Source organism: Epinephelus fuscoguttatus, linkage group LG2 (assembly GCF_011397635.1).
Source record: "Epinephelus fuscoguttatus linkage group LG2, E.fuscoguttatus.final_Chr_v1".
NCBI classification, from domain to species: Eukaryota; Metazoa; Chordata; class Actinopteri; order Perciformes; family Serranidae; genus Epinephelus; species Epinephelus fuscoguttatus.
The window spans coordinates 17,247,413-17,268,660 of record NC_064753.1 but is presented as its reverse complement, the minus strand read 5'-3'; the positions used below and the strand labels follow the sequence as shown (position 1 = coordinate 17,268,660).

The 21,248-nt window shown below is 42.5% G+C and overlaps 1 protein-coding gene across 5 annotated transcripts in view; it reads right to left on the bottom strand.

The window, feature by feature from the left end:
• Positions 1 to 4,700: 4,700 nt before the first annotated feature.
• zgc:158464 (uncharacterized protein LOC791139 homolog) overlaps positions 4,701 to 21,248 on the bottom strand; it is a 105,832-nt gene continuing 89,284 nt past the window's right edge. For all 5 annotated transcript variants that reach the window (XM_049566052.1, XM_049566061.1, XM_049566057.1 and 2 more), the window contains 3 exons: positions 16,612 to 16,786; positions 16,312 to 16,431; positions 4,701 to 8,169 (listed from right to left, as the gene is read on the bottom strand). In XM_049566052.1, coding sequence (XP_049422009.1) covers positions 7,983 to 8,169; positions 16,312 to 16,431; positions 16,612 to 16,786 — 482 coding nt within the window. In that variant the 3' untranslated portion in view covers positions 4,701 to 7,982. The remainder of the gene's footprint in view (positions 8,170 to 16,311; positions 16,432 to 16,611; positions 16,787 to 21,248) is intronic.

Sequence of the window (21,248 nt, the reverse complement as noted above, 5' to 3'; positions counted from 1 at the left end):
GTGAATATGTGACTGTGGCATATTGTGCTAAAGCACTTTGGATTGGTGAGAAGACTAGAAAGGTCCATTCCATTTCCATGAAGACCAAAGATGATCAAGGAGTCCTGACTGTCATGGAGTCTCCTCAACAGTCACCTGACCTCCAGCCCACCGGACATTTATGGGGGGCACTTGAAAACTGAGAAAGTCAAGAATTCAGTAATATAACGAGAAGCTCTCAAATCATGCTGGGCTAACATAGTTAACATACCAGCTTGAGTTCATACAGTCATTAAAGCAAAAAGGGGGACATACCAAATACTATGGTGTTCTAAAATTCTTTTTTTTAAAGATTCAAATCTTCATGCATATGTTAAGGTGATATTGTCATTTGTCATGAAAAACATAGTGTTACAGTTGAAATAAATGCTAATTAGAGAGTATCTTGGTTAGTGGTCTCAGATTTTGGACCCCACTGTGTGTTATCATGTAAGTATTTGGTGCTCTAAATGTGTGCTCTAAAAAACCATTCTGTATTTCCTCACTCTATGTAATTCATGTATTTGTACACTAGATGGCAATGCAGTAGTTTGTTTCTATCCAGATGGCTGATTATCATAAGTCACCCTTGCAGACACACTGTTGTTTATTTGCTCTTTCTTTCTTTCTTTCCTAAATTTCAAGTCACGCTCTTGAGCTGCCCTCTGCTGAACAGCCTTTGATAAACACTTGTTTTATTTGAAGTTGTGGGCTTTCATTTCTCACAGAAGGCAATACGCTCAGACAGCCAGAAACATAAAACAGGGAAGTTGCACAGATAAAGTGATGGCTTTATTAACATCCACTGAGATGTTGCTGTGCTTGTCAGAGCATTGTTACCATTAGTTGGGCACCCCCCATCCTGCAAGCCCAGCCTTATTACAGAAGCCTACATTTGCTTTGTGTGGTTGTCTCCCATCAGGGTATTTTAGGGGAGGACATATTGCATACCCCCCTCCGCTACCTACCGATCTCCATCTACAGTAATTGCCCTGCTTAGTTTTATTACTGCATCTGTGAATGTGACAGCTCAATCAGTGGATTGCCCTTTCATGAGCACAGCACCCAAACAGCGCTTTGTGTCCGTCTGTCCCCATTACTGTTTTATATGCATGCACACCTGCGGGCAATTTCCACCTCCAACTGCCTCCAAGGGTATTTTAAAAATAAAGCATTTCCACCGTGCTGAAGGAAACAGTGTCATAGTTTCAACAAAACAATGGTGAATAAAACTGTCAGTGCCTTTCTAGGAAATTAAAAAGGAGACTGCTCGCCGAGATAAAATAGTGGCGTTTCAAACCAAGCAGGAGTGATGTAGAACAGTTTTGCATTGATTTCCGTTTAGAATTGTTGTTTCTCTGTGAAGTCACATGTGTTGCAGCACACATACATCTTTGTTTACTGTGTCTGGTTACTGTATTTATGCATATGCTGCCATCACAAGCCTCCTTACTGCAGCTTTCAGGACATTTGAAACAATTTACTGTGAAATCATGTGAAGTTGTCATGGAGACTACCCGATGGTGTGCGAGATGCCGTCACACATATGGTATAGAAAAGCTGTTATTGTGCACCATATTTTGGTCCCTTTTGTTGTCAGCTGTGAGAGCAGTATTGACTACATGTGATCTCTTAGGGCCTTGATATTAAATCCTCTATATCCACTCTCATGTCAAAAGAGAACTGAAATTGCAATATATGAGCTGGAAGTGTTTGCACCTGCTGAGCCTTTCGAAACCTCTTCACCGATGTAAGACCTGGCTATTCAAAGAACTTTTTAAGAGCATATTTATTCCACTGGAATTACAGGGCATATAAATGATGTCGACATGGCAGCAAATATCTTTGGAAAATCCAACATTTGGGAGAGAGGTGAATCTTTTTTCATTCTTATAATGGGGACTGTATTGCGCCTGCTGGTGGCACTTGCCATCACAAGTGAACCACCAACTTTGAAGATCTCACGGGGAGCAGAAATAATGAAAAACATGCTGTTTTTCTCTCTCTCCATCTATTCCCACCTACCACTTGATTTATTTTTCAGATCAATACAGCCCCTCTTCACTGGGCTTTGCCACTGTTATCACAGGGTGCCTTTGTCACACTTGAACCTCTGTCCAATGAGGTTTTGAATGGCTGCTGAAGTTTGCAAGACTTTCTCTGTGGGCTTTTTTCACTTTTAAATGTAATCACAATGATGCTGTGGTGGATTCATACCTGTGAAAAAAAAAACAAACTTGAGGGTAGGAACAGGAAATGGCTTAAACAACTGGAAAGATGCCCTTCTAATGAATCAAGCCTGAAGCTTTGAAGCTGGCGCGAATCTCACAAATTACTCCCACAGTGACCTGGGATTCAGGTAATGAGCAAGGTTCTGCACCATGCCATTATAGGCAATATGTTAAGCCAATAGAAATCATCAATGCCAGACCTTCTGAAACGGTGTAAAAGCTCCTCTAATCAAGCCTTCACAGACTAGCAGCCAGCATTATTCTCTCCAGATGAAATCCTCCAACGTGCCAGAGGAGGAGGAAAGGATAGAGTTGGTATAATGCCCTCCATCCGCTTTTGTCTTTCTGAAAGGAGGCAACTCATGTGTTATTAACATAAGGTCTGTTACCTGAGATTGCTTTCTGCCTGGCGTGACTGAGCGGAATATGAAATGAGCTTCTGATGGACACAAGGCCATTTTATCCCCTTGTGGGCCATTCATTGCTTTCAAGCCATGCTTTTATTCTTCCCCCTTCTTTTTTCAGCACTCTTTTTGTCCACAAAAGCGTCTTTGATGCATTTCATCCCAGGTGCTTTAACCCTTGATGGAGCGTCTCTGGAGGAAAACAGAGCTGCAGCAGAGGGAGAGGCAAAGATCATGCGCAAACCACTGGGACAAACTTAAAATAGCCACTTCTCTCCTTGTTTAGTCTGAGGATGCTGATTTGACTGAGTGGGGTGAGGTGAGGACAGTCTACTGAATCTAAAATGATATTTTTAAGTAATTCGGTGCATATTCATGTGTAGCCAGGGCTGCAATTGAATGGCTTGTCCTGATTTCTCTTTTCAATATATAATTTTGCAAGTTCATTTTCAAATTTACCAAAGGAAAGTAGCCAAAAAAAAATGTGCAGTGATCTGCATTGTTTTACTCGCGATCATAGTCATGATAAGTGTTCACTACTGCACACAGACAAATGTAGCCACAAACAATTTCACTGTCAGAGCCACATTAAAGTGCTCACCGTGTGGCTCTCACTTACTGTAGAAGCTAAACTTGAGGTGTGCGCAGATTCTGCCGACTATCAAACGACTCGAGAGGCTGTGAATGTTCGGTGCTTCCTTTCATTAACCCCCTGCCTGTGCTCTTCCAGAATGCTTGCCAGATGTTTTGTGGCCAAAATGTGCTGTGTGGAAACTGCTTTTGCTGCCACAATGCAACAGTTCTAAAAAGGGATTTTAGGGTAAGGGATTAGGGATTGCACTGTTAAAATCGCCTGCAACTGAAGTGAACGCTGGACTCTGAGCAGTTTCATTTACATGTAGCAGTAACACCCCCAGAGGGAGTGATAGCTTGTAAGTATTGTGGGGATGTGTCTGGCTGAAAAGCATCCACAATCACAGAGAAGAATGCGGTGCAAAAGTACAGCTCATGCATGAAGAGTGGATTTATACTGTATAAAATACTATAAAAGCACAAAACACAAGAAAATCATCTCAATCTTTTTTGTTGGCGTTGTAGCAAAGCTTCCATACATGAATTTGCTGCTATTTATTTATGTCTATAGAGCTAAATAATGCAACACTAATCACAAGTGGCAGAGTTCAGCTGGTTCACTTCCAGTTTGTTAATTCAAATATAATTGCTGGCATAATCTACATGATCTTCTTATCACTGCAAAGCAGATCATCTGAACATGTAAAACTGTAAAAATTTCTCCACAGACAAGCTTACATTTCAGCAAATATGGTGAATTAATTTTTCTGCAATAAGTTAATATCAAATTAGGTTTTAATTGGGTTTAAATTTAACTTTATAAAAGGGATTTTGCTTTTTTTTCCTCTATAATTAGTATCTAGACACAGGGCTCTTCCACTATGCTTAGAAATAAGTGTGAAATTATTCTACACACCCATATAATGAAGCACTGGAAATCAGTGCTAAATTTCTGTCTCCTCTTGGCTGGCTGAAAAAATGTCCTCTAAATGTGTTTCTCGAGGCGGAGACTTTCTTCAAAAGCCAAGAATCATATATGATTTACACTTCGTTAAATTTACAATGCGGACAAAAATAGCCTGCATTCATAAAATTCTGCTATAAACTTCTTTATTGAGGAAAAAAAGGCCAGGGGTGTGATTGCTGAGAGCAGGAAACCTAATTGCACTGTAAGGAATATGGAGTAGCAGGACTGGGACTGATACACATCAAGCAAATGCTTCTGAGATGAACAACGGAGTGAAAAAAACATATTACAGGGACTGTGCTACAAAGTGGATCAATAGAGGACAACAAGTGCTGGAGTACTGGCTTGATAATAGCTCTAGCTTTCTGTCCTTGACTCAAACAATGGTCGCTCTGCACTATTTGTCAAAGGGCCTCACCATGGTAACGGGTGATGGTGAAGACACAGGCAAGGGTTTTAAATTAGGTTTGGTAAAAGAAAAAGATCACTGAAACATTATATCACACATTAACTCATAAACCCAATTTTATTTATTTTGAACCTTGATGCCTCTATGTCCCCATACAATACATTCAGTATATACATTTGGCCATGAGGGACTGTACAGAGATATGTTATAGTAGTGCATACACACGTGGCACGAAAATGTACACAAAGGAAACTCATACATGCCACTTTACCACAGTAAAGTCACACACATGGGGGCAAGTCAATGGCTGATGGTTGCTCACACCAGTACACACACACACACACACACACACACACACACACACAAACACTGTTCATGCATGCACAATTGTACGTACACACACACACACACACGCTTTAAGACACTTCTGAGGGAGGAGGAGGGCTCTTTCAGGTTCTCATAATAGAAATTAACAAATGTGAAGAGCGCGTCTGCTGATTGCAGCAAATCCCTCCCCCTGTCTGAACACCCTCCCCTCTGTCTCCCCCTTTTCTCTATTTCCCTTTCTCCAAAGCTAAGGCCTCTCTCTAGGCAATGCGGCCGTCATACGCAGGCTCTTTCCTATCGAAGAGTAACACTCATCAGCAGCAGTAACTAAATAAAGAGCCTCTACTGTCAACATTTCATCTCTTAGACAGGGAACATCCGGAACATAGAGGATACACAGCACATAAAGTTTATTTCATTTGCATTTCTTCTTAGAATATCTTCCCTCAAGGAAATACATAGGTCCACTTCGACAACATACTATTCCTTAATAAAGCTGCAGAGGTTGCCTTGTCACATGAACAGACACCCTCATATGACATACTCAACGACAGCAACATCTGTCTGCTCACTTACTGCACCAGTAAAATAAACGTCTGTATACATCCCACTTTCTGCAAACTATTCCTTTTAACGATCAATCAGGTCATTCTGCTGATGTCATCTCCTCCTGGTGGACATTTTGTACCATCACATTTGTCATAAACATTTGGTGGAGGCACACACTCCAATCATTTTCCCTTCAATGACTGCAGTTTAGAGTTGCATAGCACACAGCGGAGATATATAGTCAAAGCCAAATACGTATTTGACTTTGTATATACAGTGGTCATGCTCGCTTAAGTCAGTTTTAATTCCTTGTGTCAGTCATTTTCAGCCTGGACCAAAGCCCCCCAGAATTTCCATTTTTACTGGGATTTGCTCATTAAACCACAGAATTTTGCAACTCATAAGACTACCAAAGGTTTCCTCTGAAGAGGCAGTTTGTTAGAAGTATTAGGCACTCTCATTAGTCTCAGCCTCTCCTTGCTGTAATTGGTCAGCAATATTACATGCTGTGGGCTGAGCTATTATTGGTTCTTTTACAATAAACTGCAGAGAGCAGGCCACAAGACAGACACGTCATTCCTATGAGTTGCTAAAATTAAAAGTGGTAATGAGAAAATACAAGAAGAAATCAAAATTAATGAGTCACGGGGCTGAATTCTAGTCTCTTGAGTTTAGGGGAGAAAAAATAAAAGTGCTGACAACCACATCGAAGTTCAAGCAAGGGCTGTCACCAGTTTGTACCAGCAGGGTTAAAAAACACACTGGAACTCAAAAAGTCTGTGCACACATTCTCATTTGCATACATATACAGTACACATGAACGTGTTGGACACATGCATACTCACTCACATTCACACATGTATGCACTTCTGGTAGTAAAGGGTAGATGACAGAAAAGGTTTTAATGCAAAGAGGAAGCATGGCAGAATGAAGGTAGGTGTCTTTTCCAGTGCGAACAGGCCGCGCTGTGATTGGTCCATGGGGGGGAGAATATGCGATCGTCTCTTACGCGAGGCTTGACAATCTCGTTGGTCAGGAGACGCCGTGACTCGTGTCCCAGAGTCAGGCCACCGAGGCAAACGTGCATTAAGCAGAACTGGAAACAACAACAAAAAAAAACGCAAAGCACCACAGTAAAAGAGGCTGGAGTAGTCCCAAAAAACACGATCACATCGGCACGGAACAATGAGGGCGAGGGGGCCGCCGGGCCATCACAGAGGAGTAACACATCAGTAATAATTACCCCAGAATAAATTACAGTCACAGAACAATCGTTAAAAGCAGAACTGGAAATCAGCTGATCTAGCGGACTGATTTGACCCATGCATTATAAGGCATTAACCAAACATTTGTTACTGACATCACACAGTATCATATTAGTGACTATACATACAATTGCTGATCTGGAAAATCTGCTGTTTTCATAAAAAAAATCTTGGATTAACTGTATTCAAAAAATATGTTCCTAAAACCGATGATGCAATTTTAAGGGAATTGGGAATGTCGAAGGGAGAGCAGATCGATGTCTGCAATCCCATTGTACCTATTGATCTGCAGATGGGCGAATGAAATTGATTTTCTGAGGTAGACAATGCAGGCATATTTCATTCTCCCGATGCAAAGCCATTCTAAAGAGGGGTAGCAGGGCTAATTTGGTCCATTTGGACAGGCTCTGGTCTCCAGCCTCAGCCAATGGTACTGTGTCAGATGGCTTGACCCATCCATCATGATCTCCTGCCTGTCTCACCACTGTGGTACTTACACTGTCATTGGTGTGATACACCCACTCAGTGATGGATAGCAGACAGCATTCGCTATGACAAGATAGAGAGATCAGTCTGCACTGCTCACAGGCCTGTTATTTCCTTGCAGCTGGGGACACACCATTCATACAAGGCCGGGTTATTCAATATCCTGACCACTGTATGGGGCCCACGTGGACAATATCCCTCAACATGCCTCATAAATGTCGCTTCCCTTACACGGCCTTTACAATCTTCAAGTCCCCTTACAAACAATTACAGCATCAACAGAGCCTAACCAAATGAGCACAGTCAAACAAACGTGCTCATACACAATGTGCACCCCGAGTAAAATGGTACATTTTATGAGAAAAAGTACAACTCAGTGACAAATGTTACAATGTTGTACCTTTCTTTTCTTTGCGTGTTAAGTGCTAAGGGAAGTCAGCTCAAGAATCAATGAAATGATGTTCATCAGATAGTCAGTCTGCGATGTAATGAAGTGGGTGTCTGTCATAAATAAAATAAAATACAATAACAAAAGCCTTCTGCAACATTGAGTCTGTATGTGTAGGAGAGTATGCAGTAGGCCTTCAAAACAGGTCTGGAATCCGTAGGCCAGTGAGGTGAGTCAGGATCAGCAGTTTTGTGTTCATTTTCCCATGAGCCTACTGGGCGCTGTCCGGAGGGACAGGGCGCGTGGAGCCACGGGGTGGCCCAGTGAGTACTGCGGGGGCCGACGCCTGCAGGCGACCCAGAGCACTATAGTGTCCTGATGGCTACAGGGTAGAGCAGAGACATGTGTTCGGCACCCTTGATGGGCAACTTGCGGCTGGAGTAGAAATGGATGATCTCAGGCACGCTGTCAAACGGGCAGCTGTTCTGGCCCAGGATGTACTTGTTCTCCTTCGTCCGTGACAGCTTCATGTGCATGAAGCCCTGGCTGCTCCTGGGGACAGAGGAAAACAAGAAAAGAACAGCATGTTAATTATATAAAAAAAAGACCAAGGGTCTGCATTATACTTCAGATTTTCTGAAGTGACAATTTCATCCTCCACAGCATGAAAATAAATTGCTTGTTTAAAACAAGGAGACAAGACAAACACACACATCTCTGGGCTAAATGCTAATGTCAGCACCATGGATATATTAGCTGGCTCCCACCAAAAAAGGGTCATATACTGTTGTGCAAGCCACTTATTACAACCCATAGTTGCATTCATTTTAAGGTGGGCTCTCTAGTGGTAGTAATAATTATGGGAGCAGAGGAGGAATTGAGTTGACACAGTATAGAAAGTGACAAAGCCTGAATTATGTTGCTGGAGGGGTGGTGGATGGGTCAAACAAGCACAGGACCTTCACTCAGGAGACTGGTGTTTATGCCCCAGCATCAGTGTTGACTTACATAGCACAGTAAGCTAGTATGCGAAGCCTCCTATGCTAGTGATATGATGTCTTTCATGTGATGTTAGTAACAAAAGAACTTATTTAATGCCAAACCATGATGATTTTTCTTTACCTAACTACCCAGTTTTGTTGCCTAAACCTAAGCACAAAGTTTTATAGTGTACCTGCAATCATTAGAAAGGTAATATATGTTGTTTGAAGGCAGAGGAAATGCACCTATTCTGCCATTTAGGTATGAGAGAGTACTGAATATATTAAAAGTGCTGGATATGGCATCACCATATAGCCTTGCTGCTAATTTGCACCACTGGCCACTCATGGTACTGCAATGGAAAACCTCAAAAAGCATTTACTCATAAACCATTATAAAAAGGACTTCTGTGAAGCTTCTGGCAGAACGCCTTAAATTGCAAAGAAGATTAAGTATAACTGTTTTAGTAACTTTTAAAATATGGAGGTTTTACATTTGTATTTTGACAATGCAAATACTTTTGAAAGGTTTTCATAAACCTAAGTATTGGAAAAATTCAAATGATCATTTGACCTGATGGTGGCACTAGAGCAAAAGTCAAGGGATCAGTGAAAGTGAAGTGAAAACTTTGAATTTGTTGGTGCAACATGACAGGTGAGAGGATCACAGAAGTCATTAGGACTAATCCCATGGGAACCATGGATATCTGAACCAAATTTCACAGCAGTCCATCTAATGGTTGTTGAGATATTTCAGTCTAGACCAAAGTGGTGGACCAACCGACCGTCACTGACGTGCCTGGAGCCATGTCGCTAGCAAGGCTAAAAACCAATTTAAAGAGAAAAGTATGTCAGAAGCCTGAATATATAGGGAACTCAACAGAACGCCCCTCCTTGACAGCTCCTTTCTCATTTACTCCCGCAGTAGTTGCTCCCTACAGTACGTGACAATGTTCTGAAAGCTGGATTACCTCTGATAACTTTGGAGCTGTCTGGGGAGGAGACTAAAAGGCAGGTTGCTTAAGGTGCTGGGTTTCACATGCAGAGCATAAGGATGAGGCTAATGAACCCCTAGGATGAATCACTTAAGCTGCTACAATAAATGCACAGCAAATTAAAAGCCCCTTGTGTGTTTCTAGGGGCCTTCGATCGATACATTTTACAGCTTGCCGGTAATCTTCTGCTTTGAAATAGAAAACTACTTTTTTGGGAGTTCAGTGATGCAACAGTAAGCTTAAGCAAGGGACTGTTACAAAACTAACAGCTCCTATATCCTGCTGGAAATATACTATTTGAATCATTTTTCTTTACAATAATATATACGCATAATAGCTTTTTCAATCAGCAGTTAATGCTTCTTGCAAGTCATGATTGCTGTAGGCTCAAATACTTTGCACTCACTTGCTGACAAGTGGGCATTAAGTTCTGTCATTGACATAATGTGCACCAGTTCTTCCCAGCTCACTAAGCTCCCACCTATTCTACTCCATGTCTGTTACTTCCCTAATCTGAACTGTAACCCCCATTGCTGACATGAAAAAAGGCAAGAAGGAGAATAATAACAGAAGTTTCCCATTGAACTGGAAAAAAAGAGGAAAAAACTCCAAGGATTACCAATTCCCCCTAACCCCCGCTGTGACAGGCAGGCAAACACATCAGGTAAGCGTGAGAGCTGCCCACTCACCGACTCTCGGGGCCTGTTAGTGTTATCTGCACGGTGCATTCTGTTCGTGTCAAAGATGGTGTGAAACAGGACTCTCGTGAGAACTGTGCACACACAGGATAAGTGTGTACAAGGTGTTAAGTAGAAGAGATATTATTTTTATCAACAAAAGCAGGATGTGGGATTATTATACTGATTCAATCTCTGTTTCGATAAGTTAGAATAAAAACAGGGTGGGCAAGTGTTGATGAGGTTTAAACCTCTATGACTTGCTATACTTCTCTTTTCCATGTACATTTTTTTATGTTCCAGATTATTACATGGGTTTATGAATAGTCAGACAGAATAAAAGCCATATTTTTGAGGTCACTAAATGTATTCTCACTGTAAATACACACCCATATTTGTGGATGTGCCCATTATCTGTGATTAACAGGAGAAAGAACTGGGCTTTAGGCACCTTAAACGTGAGGCGAGTCCATTCTTTACTTATCTGGTAATTGCATGTGTAAAGCCTGCGGATGTGTTCTCTCCCTGATGCGCAGAGAGAAGGCGGCACAGAGATAACACTGATGTGGAGAAAAAGCTAAGAATATACAGGGTTCAATACGGGGACATCCATAAAGAATAAGAATACATTAAAAACCAATAAAGGGTGATTCCTTCCTCAGAGGTTGTTCTTTAAGTCAAAAGATGAGCCCTATTCTTTTTTTTTTTTTGTATTAGTGTGATTATTATCGTTATAATAGAAAATCAGATGAAGCAATCTCAGATGCTTTGGAATCCCACGCACCGTACATGGCAGACGATGGAGAATGTTTCAAACGGAAACGCTAACATAATTTTTTATAGGCGAGCTGAGCCAGAAAGCTGCAGGCTCGCTGCGCTATAAAACTGAAGTAAACACAACTATCAGAGTTCTCCATTACCTCCGCTGCCTCTGGCCTCGAAATTTGAGCATGTCATTAACAAGTTCATCATGATTTGAGGAGAGCAGGACAAATTTCCCCTCGCCACGGGTCTCTACAGTTCTACGATTCTGCAAGTGCTAGGAGAGCTCTTTTTTTTTTTAAAAAAAAAAAGAAAAAAAGAAAACTCTCCCTGCAAAGTGCATTTGATGAGTCTTCATGTGGAGCGCTGAGAGACAGGCGTTAGGTTACACAGAGCCACACTTAAAAAGCCAAACACATCAATAGCATCATTTTTAGATTCCCAACTGATTTTTGCTCAGGGCTGCTTATCACGTTACAGTCCTGCAGAGACAGAAACCAGGACAACGGAGCAATACGGCAGGGCTGTTGATAAAATGAATATGGGGCTATTTTTGAGAAGACAGGCCTTTGTGGTGTTATCATATCCCTGTGTGTTTTTGGGCTTCTATTGTCTAATCAGGATTAATCTCACTGGGGAGGTCTGCTGTCCTGTTTATTGAGGTTTATGACTTTGATTTGAACCCTGTCGTCTTCAGAGCAGGAACAGCCTGACAGCAATCACAGCTTATCTCCACTTCAACATATTAGATTGCTCCATGAATGATGCTCTCAGTGTTATGAATCCGTGGTACCAGAAATGGCAAAGTCATCTGCCAAAAGATAATGATCCTTGGCAGAAGCGATGACCTTTTTTTAAGCATTACTGGGCATGAGATATCCCTTCACCCATTATTTCATAGAGCATAAATTGAATGAGTCTGCCTAGGATGAGTCCTACTGTTGTGTAATACACAAGTGATGACAAAAAGATAAAGTTTAAGAAAGTAGTGCAAGTTTAAGAAACAAAATCTGCCCTCTATATCAAATCTGGTTGAGGGAACACAGAACACTGAAGAACTAGGCTCTGACTGGCTAAATCAACAGCATACAATCAAATTCAGTGTTACTTTTGTGTTCTAGACAGTCACTGATCTCGTCTGTGCCACATCAAGGAAATACGATCTTTTCTGTCTTAACTAAATCAAAAAGGCACCATAAAAGCATGATGTGTCTTTGGAAGAGGTGTTCAGTTGCAGATGCAAAGACCTTTTGGTTGTTTTTCAATTGGCTACTTAGTTCCCGTGTCTGTGTTGTGCCATCAAACAGATTTTGTTGGATAGATTTTCTTCGTTCACTAACAATTCCTCTTCTGAGCCAGTGGAAACACGCTGTGCAGAGCTCTCTCACGAGGTGAGAAACTGGCTGACACTGTGCTCTGAGAGACCTGTGAAGGGTTTAATATGTTTCAAACACCTAAAAGGGTTTCTCTCCACAGAGAGGGAAGAAAGAGAGAAAAGGGGGGGTGTAGTGGAGAGGGGCAGGTGAACAGAAAAAAGGGGTTAAGAGGGCAAAACAGACAGAAAACGCTTTCCGTCGGGCCAGAGGACTCTTGAGGCTGGAGGTCTCAGCGACGTCTGTCTTTATCAATAATGCAATACACATACGTGCCACCTCATGGCCTTATACATTTTTCAGCAGCCTCAGACATGGAGGATCCTCACCTCGGGTTTCCACTCATTTTCAGTGGCAGCAGGAGAGACAGGCTCGTGTGAGTGGGCTGAACTCGGGGTAACCTCTGCCTGCAGTGCGGTGGCACCTGTCATTCCTGTGCATCGCCCTGCTGACTGTTTTCTAAGCTTGATCTGATTGATGCCAAAGGCACAAGATACTCTGACATTCTGTGACAGCCAGGAGCTGACTTACACAAATACACACGTGGATGTCTACACACACAGAAGCACAATGCTTCAAGAAACATTTTCTATGTTAATAATTTTGCCAACTTTCTCCTTCTGCAGGTGCTTTCCCTGCCTGCTATTCAGCCAGCAGATGCACTGAATTGTGCACAGTTTGCTATGTTATTACCATATAAAACATCTTATCATTGCAGGACAAAGAAGACAAAGAAACTTTTTTCTCTTATGACACAGACCAAGAACAGACTGAGGTCCAATGTGACACTCAGCTCTGTGATTTACTTTGAATCTCTACTACAAGACTTGACCTGTCAGCAATTCTTGAGTGCAAGGCCCAGCGTCACTGTTAACAGTGATTAAATTATCTTGCTTCAGATTCGAGTGTAGGGCAAAGAGTGCTTCAAACTCACTCATTACGATCTCTGAAATCAGAAGGTTCACAGCCCAGGATTATATGATTCTTTCTCCATTTGGCCCCGGGCATGAAAGATCTGGACACCACTGCTTTAGTGGCTCCTTTCTCTACTACTTAAACTTCCTGCCCTCATTGATGCTAACCCAGTCTACTGCAAGGGTTGCACAAGGCATAAGCAAAGTCTGTGTCTGCTTAGAGTCACCAGGGCACTGCTGATCATTCTTCTCATTCTGACTGGGAGCCCCAAAAGCTTAAGTGTTTTCCCTGAGGTCGCCCACTTGACAAAGTGGGAAGAGTAACTCTGCTAGTCCAGGCCAAACTATGCTCACAGAGATTAAACAACTTTGCTGCAACAACAGTATGATAATCTTATCAAAATAATTATCTTCTTCTGCAACCATTATGGGTGTCACCCAACCACCTGCTTGTGTCTTTAGAAAACAGTGGCCTTTAGATCAAAGAACCAGACAAGTAGATGATCTGAATTAATGGACATGAAAAATATGAGCAATAAAACAACAAGTAACTCTAAATTGTCCGTAGGTGTGAATGTGGGCGTGAATGGTTGTTTGTCTCTATGTGTCAGCCCTGCGATAGTCTGGCGACCTGTCCAGGGTGTACCCTGCCTCTCGCCCGATGTCAGCTGGGATAGGCTCCAGCCCCCCCGCGACCCTCAAGAGGATGAAGCGGTTAGAAGATGAATGAATGAATAAAACAACAAGTAAAACTTCCTTCTACCTTACCAGCTGAGTAGCCCACTTGACACTTGACCAACTGTAGACCCCTATCATCTGCTCTAATAGCACAGTTCACTACTGAGGGTCAGCAGGACAGCTGTGGGATGTGAATTAAAGTACATGTGTGAGAGAGGGTTAACACATTTTGTTCACCTCATACTAAATCAAACAAAACTTTTATTTAAGACAAAATACTTCTCTCTTATTATTGCCTGGTTGTCTTTTCCAGTGCCTTCTGGTCTTTCTGCCCAAAAACTTTCATTTGATAAATCTAGCAATCAGCAATTTCAATTGGGGAGGTAAAGCCCCCAGCATTAAGTAATCCCCATCCCACCATCGTAGAGAAATGAGTGGATTAATTCTCTCTAGCTTTGAAAAAACATCATTATATGTTCATGCTCCAAAATTGAACAGGTGTGCATTAGAAGTGCATTCATCAGATTCAGACCCTGCATCATCACTCTGTATGTCAACAACATCCTCTAGCAAACAATTGTTCTGTCTGCATTGACAGTCTGGGCTCAGTCCATTTAGGTCTTATGAGTCTGTTTTATAGTCATTACTTAACTCTGAATATTCTCTCTGGTGAATATGGGGCTATTCGTGTGTGTGTGTGTGTGTGTGTGTGTGTGTGTGTGTGTGTGTGTGTGTGCTTGTGAACCATATATTCTGGTCTTCATTTGCACTTTACAGCTATTGATCACATATCCTCTGTTGGCCATCCCGGAGGTCCCTTTTGGCCATAGCTTTTTTGAGCACTAAATAATGTATTCCCACTCAGTGCAATATTACATTTACATTCCTTTTATCTCCAAGGAAGATACATTTGGCCTGAAAATCTTTCCCAGCAACTTTAAATTTCAGGATATTAAAAGACAGTGTCTTGGGCTACTTTCAAAAACAGATTACAATGTTTAGTATTGAGCCAGTCAAACAGGCATTAATCAGTCTTTGGTTTGAAGTCAGTCAGAATGTCAGTGTAAGAGGTCCGACACTCAGCAGTTAGTAAGTTTCAATGAGTAATGCAAAAAAAAAAAAAGAAGCAACATAAACAAATAGTCAGTCACTGAGACATGAAGTTCAACAGAAAGTCAGCCACAGTAGCATGTAGAGAATGAGAGCAGTGGAAAGCATTATGTTTCCCTGCCAACACATATTAGCCTTCAGCACCATGAGCTCTGCTGTATTAACGGAGGCTAATCTACGTCTGTTAGAATATTATAGTTTCATCTCATCTGAAGGTCGTCCTGGAGCTGTGGAGATTTCTCTAAATGTCATCTGGATGAGCCTGCCTTGAAATGTAAAATGGAATGTATATAAAGGAAATGTGAAAAGACCATTTGTCAGCACAGATACTAAGATTTTAAAGCTGATGGCTCAAGCAAATTTATCAAAGATGACTTTGGCAAGTTTTCAGAGGGCTACAAATTCCCGGTTATGACTCTGACACCTGGTACTTGCACCTGGCAGTGAAAAATCATTAAAGCAAACCCACCAAAGGCGCACGCTCCCGTCAAAAGAATAGGATGTGACTTCACTGCGGGCCTTCAAGCTAAAGTAACCTCTACCAAATGTCACACTAGACTAAACCAATCAGAGTGGCTCCTTTGAACCCTCTGCTGGATGCGGCAGGGATCAGGGGTCGTTGATGAAGGGCACCATTAACTGTGCTGTGGGCACATCAGCAAATCAAGAAGCCGACAGTGTCAGAGGGGTTACTGCGGGGAGGTGGAGGACAAGGGACGGCAGGATGTAGGTGGGAGATAGAGGTCTGAAAGGTGAAAATCATTACCATATTGAAAAGGTCGAGTCAGCAGACTATTGTGGCACAGGTATACAAGGACCTCTGTGTGCAAGGTGTTAGATTCGGCCATGATGTGTACTCCACCAGTAAGCATGTGTAGCTGTAACACTTCTTTGGCTCTATGTGACTCTTCAGAGTGTGTGTGTGTGTGTGTGTGTGTGTGTGTGTGTGTGTGTGTGTGTGTACACAGAGAGTGGGAAAGGCTGTTGCAAATAATCCTTGACACTTGCTCTGTGCCCAAATCACAGAAAAATATACTCGGCTGACTTTCACAGACACTTGATTTTCTTAACTCTCTGACACTCCAGCAGACTAAATCGCATGGAGCATTTGCGATTACTTTTTCACCCAGCTGTCATGTGCGCTTGTGTAACTGATAATCCTGTTTGTGGCTCGTTATTTATGAAAAAGAGAGTGCCGTCCTTACTTGAGGGAGAGGGAGTAGTCGTTCTTACTGGTCTCGCTGTTTCTCACCAGGTAGCTGGCCTCCTTACACAGCCTGAGCAGAGACTCTGCGTCTGTTCGGCTGATCGCTCCATGGTACCAGCTACGGTGAACAATAGGAAATAGGGATGAGGAAGAAAGAAAACAAAGGAGTGGTAAGAATGAGCAAAAAACAGAACAAAGGAAATGAAAAAACAAGGGTCAGGTGCGCTCATGAAGAGCCAAAGTGGTGCCTTCAAAATAAAATGCAGTCATAAAAAAGCATCCCCAAGACCCAACTCACAACTGGCTTTCCAGGGGCATGCTGGGGTCAATACGCTCCCCCAGAGAGGAGCTGCAGTGGTCCAGTGAAGTCATTTTGGTGTTGACCAGACAGCCACTGGAGTGTCGCTGCAGCGGGCGGGTTTTCCCCTCCTTGGTAGGCGACATTCGAGACTTCTCCACGCCATCAAACTGGACTGTAATAAAGAAAAATGCAACAGCTGAAGCATTTTACTCTGGAAGAATACACTGAGTATTTGAAAGCAGTGAGACCCTCATAATAATACAACATACTAGTCCTGTATGTATACTTCAGTTAGACTTAAGGTCACTTGGAAAAGCTAGTGTGCTTCACAAGCAGTGAAAATTATGGCATAAACTGCTGCTCTACTAAACTAGACCAAAGCAGTGAGGTGCATGTGGGAACATACACACACACAGTGTCACTTTGTGTAACTCATTCAACTGAAGGACGTGTAAACACAGTCGAGGAGGCATAAATCAATCCTTCCACACTGTGTACACATCCCGGTGAGACAAAATACACACACATGCAAACTTCCTCCAAACCACTCCAACAACCACATGCATCTGTAAATACACCCACATATATATTACAGTATGTGTGAGAATGCACACTCTTTAACTACACACACACAAATGTGCAGAGTCATGCAAACAAGCCCGCTTGGCAATGTCAGAGGAACAAATTCACACACAAGTCCTACACACAGGTACTGGAAGTTAAACATTAACCTGGCTTTTCAAAACTCTCACGGTCAACTGTGGATATGATCGGCTGCTTTGGCAGCTGCACAGGGAAGTGTTTGATGACATGTGCGGGGGCTGGAGGTGACCTGTGCCCATGACATGATTGGTGGAGGTCACTGAGCCGTTTCACAGCCAGTCAGGACTTGAAAAAACATTTACCCTTATTTAAAGAAGCTAACATGAGGACAAAAGAGAAGCTTATGTCCACAAGGACAAATTAAAGTGAATTCTCACTTCTGTCAGAAGGTTATAAAGGGCAAAATAATGAAATATTGGATGGCTGAGGCCATTTTCCCGCCATCGTCCACGGCTATAATTGATGTCACAGCACCCTTGGCTTTGGAAAAAGCCCACTGAGCCACTGACACGCTTCTCAAGCAATAACGGCAACAGCTACATGACAAGCTTTAGCTGGAGATTGTTGGCTGCTTAAAGGTTTAAGATCAACACACGGAGGCTGAGCTTTTGACGGAAGGAGTTAATGTAGCATGCTGACAGCCATTGCCTCTGTCTTTGCAGCTCTCGCTAACGGCGTCTAATGTTTAATTACCTGAGCTGTGCGTGGCAGGTAGTGTGCAGACAGACAGGCACTGTGATCTACACAACATGTCGATTCAGATGGGTTTACATCTGTCTAGACTCTGTATTCCAGTCAGAGGATCCATTACACTTTACAGTTTGTGAGCTCGCCAAGTGTGTTCCTGCACCAGACTGAGCGGGAGGGCTGACAGTATTAATCTGTCAATTTAGGCTGCACGAGACAACACCATGTCAACAAACCAAGCTGAGCCTGTGGTCCCCATTAAGGCTGTATCAGGAAAACATAGGACCTTCTGTACAAACTGTAAATGTAAGAAAACATATATTTTCTGTTATCATTGACATATTATCTCCACTGCAAAAAAGTAACTGAGTAAAAAGTAACACCCACTGGAAATGATTAATAGAATTGAATGTAAATAGAATCAAAATATGTTGTTTTGACTGGACCAATAAAACCACCAACTTTTACTGAGACTTTTTTGGCTTCTGATCCCTTACAAAAAAGTGTTGTTTAGCTGAGGGCTGTTGCCACATGTCCAAAAAATTCAAGTACTTTTACTTCTGATGTATTTAAAGCATCAGAAGTACTTTTACTTCTGATGCTTTAAGTACATTTTGCTGATCCTACATTTACTAAAGCAAATCTGCTTCTTCCACCACTGCCAGTGATGGAACATGATCCAGCAGCAGGTAAGGATGTTGAGACAGAGTCCTGCTGTTTCAGCTCTGACCACCAGGGGCTCCCCTTCATCTCCACTCAACTCCAGGTTAAACTCGCTGGCCTTGAGCTCACTGATGCATTTCCCTAAACATAAACTCATGGAAATGATTATTCCAAATGACTCCGCCTCCCCTTGTTATCTTGGCCTCTGCCCCTCTGTTCGTTATAGGGCTACGGCCGAGTCTTAAAATGACAGCCAAATTGTACTGTAGCATGACAGCTGGGTAAACTGTGGCTCTAACCTCAGACCCATGGAAGACTATGAGCCGTAGCTGCACTTCCTCAGGCTCTAATGCCTGGACGACAGGCAGTCAAATGATCCTCCCGTGTTGCATGTAAGTCCACATGGAAGACATCATTAGTTCTCTACTTTTTCATACAGTCCATTTGAACCACATGCCGACTGCTGGGAATACAGTGCGAGCACATTCAGTGTATGTGTAAGGGTGAGAAATAGTGTTTCCATGGAAACTGACCAAGGGGACAAGGGAGATGCATGTTTGCTCCGCTCATCCCTGTCAACGCTGACAGATCACAACATGAAGACGCGGCCAATTGCTCTCTCTCCCTCCTTCGCTTTCAGTTTCTCTCTTCCTCTTTGCATATGTCTGACCCTTCCTCTTTTTCTCCCTCCTCACCTTTTCTTTTGATCTCTCCCATGTCACGCACTCCAGTCCTGTCCTCCCATGTCTCCCTCTGTTTTTCCTCTGTGTTTTTGTTTATCAGGGACAGAAATAGATAGCAGGAAATGGTCTGTGGAGGAATGCCTGCTCGTCTAATAGCAAAAGGAGAGACAGAGCAATAAGAGCTTTGATCTGTTATCTCTACTGTTTCTGATGGTCCTAATGCAGGACTATCAGTCGCTCATTGTGTCTCATCCTGCAACAACATTGTGAAACTTTACCTATGCACATTAAGAGTCCATATACAAATTGGATAAAAAAAAGTACTTTGAAATGATGCTTTTTTGTAAGTCCACCAGTGATTTTAACTTACAAGGCTGGAAAAGGTATTTGCTGGTGTGGCATAAGGATGAATGTTGCTATCTCGGTTTTCCCACACAGTCCATCTCTCGGTATATCTACAGCCCACTCAGCCATCCGCCTGACCTCAGCTCTTCACATTTTCTCCATTCGTGCAGCACCCCCACTAATTCCTCCTCTTCCCCAGATTCAACACAATCAGTGCTTCATTTGACCTTGATTAAACCCTTTCTCCCTCCACCTCCTAGAAAGGGTTGAGTGGCTATTCTCGGAGGAGCTCACCCCATCAACCTTCCCTGTCAGAGCCGAGTTCTCTCTTCCACAGGCAGAGCGCATCGCTCCACAAGAAGAGTATTACCCCGAAGGGAGAGCCTCTGAACGTAAACAAAAGCTATCGTTTTTATTTGCTCAGCAGTGAATGAACCCGTGTCTGCTTTGATTGCCAGCCATCTCACTAACACTATAGTTTCGGAATTATGTTTTAAGGCCGAATATCAATGGGAGTGAGCCAAACTCATTCCCCTTTTCATTCTCTGAGAGCACGCGGTCTGAGACATGGCGGACAGGAGATTGACGAGAGGATTGGCCCAGAGCAGAACAAAAGCCCTGAGAGGCAGCTTAAGAGAGACGCGAGAGGGAACACACACAGGCGCGTGCGTCTTCACGTGCACGCACACAGACACGTACGTAAAAGCACTGGGGCATCTGTGTGTGTTATCAGTATTGTTGCTTGTAAAGCACAGCAAATGGAATCTGTATATCAGATTGAACTGTCAGTCAGACGGTGACTGATGGCTGAAAGACCTGCCCCCTTCAAACACATAGCTTCCTTCAGAGAGCTCTGTAAAACACAGGAGAGGATGAGGAGGGAGAGTGTGTCAGAGAGGGAGCTGACTGGTGAGGACACAGATAAACACAGAGGTCAAAATGACATTTCCATGATTACACTACGACCAATCCACAACATAAAGTGCTGCAGTGTAATTCAGCACAGCACAATACAAGACAAACTAATGCCATAAGAACATGGAGAGAGAGACTTATGGTGGCTATCAGGCACTAGAAAAAAAAAAACCTCTTATATAAATAAACACTAAAAAGTGGAATGGCAAACTTTTCAAGGGTGTAAGGGCCATGATATTAAACACATAAAATAAGAAAAACACCAAAAATGTAGTTACAATAAAGTGCACGAGGCTTCTGAACAGCCTGACTACTCCGCTTCCCTCTGCACACATTCCCGAGCAAATTCCTCTAATTAAGCTGGCTAATTAATTCTCATTCACTAATGGTATTCCTATCAAAAAGCATGACTAGTCTGAGGGGTGAAGTGTGCCATCGACTGCCGTATTGTGAGGTGAAAATTAAGTTTTCCAGCCAGGACGTGTGAAATGATTAACAGTTCTGCATCTCATTAGAATGCAACGCGCACTAAAAATAGTGCGATATGATATGACACCCAAGGAACTGGCAGCTTATAAAAATCACTCACTTTTATGTTGATATTAATTATGTGCATCAGGAACTCAAATAATGATTTGTTGGACAGCTTTTAATAATATATATTTCTAGAGTCTCGCTGCTGCTGCTCAGTCCAGAGAATTAATCTGTGATGATTCCACCATTTAGGAATATGATTTC